We start from the raw sequence: 5,141 nt of genomic DNA on the forward strand, positions 1-5,141 counted from the left end.
GCAGTGGCTGCTAAAGAGAGGGAGAGGGCATGGGAGAGCATTGCTGCTCGGGTCAATGCGTAAGTTTAAATGTAATATTTTGCAATCACAATAACTATTGAAGGGCAAATTGCATGAATGGAGCCTATTAATTTATTTCATGTAGGTGCAATCCGGCGGGGGAGAAGCGCACTTGGCAGCAACTTAAGATGAAATATAAAAACATTGTTCAAACAGGTCAGACATCTGCATGACTTGACTCTGAACTTCTTTGATCCCTTCCATAATGCTCTTTTAACACTCAAAAATGTCTTCTTTATATTGTATTAAACAATGAAGCCTGGGGCTGGGCAGCAGCAGGAGACTCCCCTGACCTCAACTGCAGAGATTGACACAGTGAGACAGCTGTTCATGAAACTCCAGAGATTTATTGTGTGGAATTCATGTGCAACAGGTTAATTTTATGTCCTCTTTATGTATTCCCAGTTACCAGTAAAAGAAATTTATAAAATTCACCTCCTAAAAAAAATCCAGAAGACCGATAAAGAAATGCTATACCTCGACCGCCAGATTAAAAAAGCAGATTTGGAAATCCAAATACTGGAACATAAATTAAAGGTGGGTGCATGGTCACATGTCAATTATGTCAATGTTAACTATTGGAACATTAACTTAACTAGCTTTTGTATTTGTAGGAAATAAAGAAGACCAACTGAAATGTGCCTCATGTTTTTATTTGTGGTGGTGCTTTAAACTCAAAAGTGATTAGTACAAATCGTGTCTCTGACCGCTCGGCCATCCTGCATAGCTGGCAGGTGGACGGGGCCTCCACATTGGAGATTATGTGTGCAGCATCACATATGATCTTGACAGTGCAGAGAATGACAGATAAATTAAATTATGAGGAAGTGCTTAACACAGTGAAACTTCTTAGTCTACATGTACCTGCACATTAATGCTGTGAATGGACTTCCTATTCACATAATCAGCCTCATTATGTGAGGGAGCCGTGATGGGAATGTGCGTACCATCTATGCAGCCAATCACATTGGGAAATCCTAAAACAAATAAAAATAATAAAAATTACTAATTCAAGTCTGAGGTGGCAGCACAATGTCATAATACAGCCTGATATTAAAGGAATTCAACAGATCTCTACATCCTTCACCTGCGATCCTGTGGAACTCTTCCTTAATGGCCCTGACAGGTTTGTGTCCAGGGAAGACAACAAATATAGGTAAAAGTCTTTTCAGGGCGAGGCAGACTCTTCTGATGGCCCTGCATACAGTTGCCTTACTCAAGTGCTCAGCATCTCCGATGTTATACAAGAAACTGCCATTGGCAAAAAAACGCAGCGCCACACACAAAATCTGCTGCGATGTGAGCGCATGACTGCGACTCGTGATGTTTGAAATGTGCGGACGGATGAGGTTGTGTATGTAAATTATAGACTGTGAAGTAAAACGGTACCGCTCAAAAAGAAAATTGTCCGGGAGGGCTGAAATATCTATGCGTGGTCTGAGTACTCTCTGCCGACAGATATGTAATTCCCTGCGCAGGATTGCTGCACCTTCGTCCACAGGATCGTGATCAAAAGGACACGCCATGTTCAAACGTTGCCTTCTGGAACTAGAGGACGTTCTGACAGCGCAGGAATGAGGAAATCAAATTCAGTATGTGGCTCTGAAAGTGGGCGGAGACAGAGAGAAACTCAGGGTTTCTTCAGGAAAACCTGGTCCCGACCAGGTTAGATTCACGGAGTATGTTACTATGGCAACTGAGCTTGAGGTTAAGTTACCTCACTTTGTGAAACAGGTTAGAGTTAACCCTCTCTCTCGGGTTTGACTGACCCTCCTTTGTGAAACGGAAAACACCTTAGTTTCCGTGACTCCAGGGTTAACAGACTCTGAGTTTTCAATAAACCTGCTTTGTGAAACGGACCCCAGGTCACTAGAGTGAGGTTTAATGTCCTAGGATACACAACTGGTTTACAATAGCAACTGCAGGAAACTAACTGGATTAGCTTCTTTTTTATATATCATGGAACATTTGAATGGAACATCTGCAAACTGTTTACAGCTTCTGTAAAATGTTAATAATGTGGATAGAATGTTTTCTCCACAACATTCACTCCTGGCAACTATAATGAATGATGAAAATGCTAATTTTAGGTGTTGATGAGAAAAAGATCAGGGTTTGGTTTTGGTTAAATAGTCAAAAGTGACTTGAAGCTGAGGACATGGCTAAAGATCTGCCCCTTCTTCTAAACAGATATTACTTGATGATAACACTTAACAGTAATGTGCACCAAATACTGAGGATCAAGTAACAAATCAGGTACTCCTGATAATTCATGAACCACAATTGTTTTTATTATTTTATGTCTTTTTCTGAAAATGTACCAGAGAAACATTTAAAAGAGGTTCTCTTCCTTAACCTATTGGGTTCACAAAGAACTTTTTTTATGGTTCTTTGAAACACCCTTGAGGGTTCTTTAAATAACAGTTTGTAGAAATGGTTCCATTATAGATGTAAGAGGCCTTATCTCATACAGTAAAAGGAAGAGGAGCGCATCGGCCTCTTTCTGCCAAGTGAGGAGTTTATGAGAGAACTGCACAGTAACCAGTTCTTTATTGCTTCAGAGAGAGATCACTTGAAGTATGAATCAAAGAAACCACAGTCCAGTCATTCATCTAGTATGGAGAATTCCACAGAAGAACAGTACTCTGATGCTTCATTGGAGGCTGTCTCAAATGACACCCTGTTCAGAGACAAACTCAAACACATCAATGCAAGAGACGTAGAAGTAGAGAAGGTCTAAAAGAAAGATGCTCCTGAGGCACCAATCTTCTGTACAGCAAAAGTGACTCAAAAGTTGTTACACAAACAATCTTTACACATTTCACTGACTCACCATGAGGCTGTTTTGGTAGAATGATGCACCTTATTACTGACTGACTCGAGGGGAACATATAGCTTTTGTCTGGGATGAAAAAATACTTGTTTTCGTATCCAGGCCTTTCAGCAAGGAAATGAACTGACTGATAGAATATATGCATGGATGGGTATCTTTATATTGGAACAACAAAGTGAGTCCCTCCTCACCTCTCAGTCTGATATTCATAGACTGCTGCTGAATTGTAAAGCAGCTCTGCTCTGTCAAATACAAAGTGCATCTTTGAAGGCAGCAGATTTGCAGTTGAAAGCTGTCTGTGTGCCAGGTTAGCTTCTGCTTGACAAACCCAGAGCTACATAATTAAATCAGACCCCCCAGCTCCTCACCCTGCAGCCCATTATTACCATGGAGACTCTGTCTGACCCTGCCATCTACAGCCTGACAGTCCTGACCCGAGGCTGATAGACCCCTCTGTCACATGTCAGGCTTTTAACTCTTCACTTTTGTTCTTTGCTCAACTATTTTTTAACATGTTTGTTGAGGCGCTTTACAGTTTTATACAGCATATACCCATTTAACATAACAACACAAGCACTATCTCAGACAATTTTGGTAGGTGGCATGGAACAGGATCATATTTTACACAAAGTAAACTGGGATCTAATAGTTCAATGTCATCTGGCATCACAGTGAAACTTGCTTTCACTTCTAGTTGCTGTAAGAACATAGATGTTCCTGTCCTTCATAAGTCTGCACTTTGTGATTTCATTGCCTTTCACTTGGGTGCCGTCAGTCCCAGTGCCTTAGGGCTTGTTTTGACCCGTCACTGACTCAATCAGTCTGTTTTTAGGCAGTAGTGAATGATGAATAACAACATCAGTCTTTCGGTCCAGACTGAAATATTTGTCTGTCAGACAGATTGCCGTGGTTGGTCGAGACATTCACGATACCCAGGATAGTACCACCAAGAGGTGAACATATTAGGTTTTGAGTAAAACAAGCTACTGGGTGGATTCATGTGAGATTTGCTGCAGATGTTCAAGGTACCTGATAAATGACTTTTTGTTAAAAAAATAATGCGTCAGTCTCTTACATTTCATTTAGCACCATCATTTCATTTGTCTAATATTTTGTTTGAAAAGCTAAAACGACATTCCATCGGTTCCACCAGCATGTTGGCTGGTGCCAAGTACAGCCTCACAGAGCTGCTAGTTGATCTCAGGCTTGATCCTGTCAGAACAATATCAGTCCTCTTCAAACCTCTAGATTATGAAACATGTCATGTGACATTTTGGAGATGGTTCATGGTATATTTATTCATGTATATTTGAGTTTTGGGCATTTGTTTTGTAAACTTTTAGTGAAGGAAAGGAAGTAAGATAATCTGAAAATATATAACCTCAAGAGTGGTCACCTTGTCACCAAGTGCTTGCTCATGGTGGAATTGTTGGGTCTTTATAGATAATATTATAAAAAGCACAGTCTAGACCTGCTTTGTATGGAAAGTGTTGTGAGATAACTTCTGTTATGATTCGGGGCAATATAAATAACTTTGAACTGAACCTATGCATGCTTCTCATGATCATGTGATCAGCGGTTAGATCAGAGTTAATCCAACTCCAGTGGGGGGTTGGGAGAGGATTAAGGAAACAAACTCAAATTTAGCAAATTAAATGAAGTCAGAAGAAGTTATCTTGTGGCACTTTTCATATAGAGCAGGTCTAGATCGTACTCTTCACTCCAGTCCACATGATCTCATCTTCGTACACAGACAGCTCAAATGAAGGGGATTAAGGACCTCCAGAGCCAACCAGAGCAGGTAGTATATAACGTGGCTGAATCATCAGAATCACAGCCACTTATCAATTTGGGACGTTATCTTCAGGAATGCTGGTTCTCTGTTTCTGCTGCTCGAGGCTCTTGGCTGCTATTTTTTCTGTTTTTTCTTGTTCTTTTTTTTTTTTTGCTGATAAAGTTAATGAGTTGAACTTGTTTATGTAAAAGCAGATAGTCTTTTAATAAATGTCCTCCTTCACTCACACCCACTTACTATTACGTTATCTTTTCTGAACAGTACATTGGTTCACTTGATTTAAGGTCAACACTGCAGTAACTACATAAATGTTGGCAGTAAATAGCCTCATCAGAGAATTTCCAAGTATGTTTATCACCCCTTAATCTTATTTACTTTGGGCCTAAGAGAACAGTGGGAAATGGTTTTGTTCCAACTGCTCGCCTTCAGCTTTCACTTATCAGCGCTGTACAA

The 5,141-nt window shown here is 40.3% G+C and overlaps 1 protein-coding gene across 1 annotated transcript; it reads right to left on the reverse strand.

Moving 5' to 3' along the window:
• Positions 1–595: 595 nt before the first annotated feature.
• LOC109141792 (putative nuclease HARBI1) lies at positions 596–1,845 on the reverse strand. Its single transcript, XM_027283887.1, has 3 exons — positions 1,148–1,845; positions 925–1,037; positions 596–844 (listed from the first exon to the last, which is right to left on the reverse strand). Exons 1-3 carry the CDS (start codon positions 1,584–1,586, stop codon positions 704–706), a joined length of 693 nt encoding a protein of 230 aa, XP_027139688.1. The 5' UTR covers positions 1,587–1,845; the 3' UTR covers positions 596–703.
• Positions 1,846–5,141: the final 3,296 nt, after the last annotated feature.

Source organism: Larimichthys crocea, chromosome XI, assembly GCF_000972845.2.
Source record: "Larimichthys crocea isolate SSNF chromosome XI, L_crocea_2.0, whole genome shotgun sequence".
In the NCBI taxonomy this organism is placed as follows: domain Eukaryota; kingdom Metazoa; phylum Chordata; class Actinopteri; family Sciaenidae; genus Larimichthys; species Larimichthys crocea.

What these genes read in the sequence shown, in the direction of transcription:
- LOC109141792 (XM_027283887.1), bottom strand. Translation starts at nt 1,586, where the DNA reads ATGGCGTGTCCTTTTGATCACGATCCTGTGGACGAAGGTGCAGCAATC. An exon ending in AGAGTTCCACAGGATCGCAG is followed by an intron (nt 1,038 to 1,147) that starts GTGAAGGATGTA and finishes TATTTGTTTTAG; the next exon opens with GATTTCCCAATGTGATTGGC. An exon ending in TTCACAGCATTAATGTGCAG is followed by an intron (nt 845 to 924) that starts GTACATGTAGAC and finishes TGCACTGTCAAG; the next exon opens with ATCATATGTGATGCTGCACA.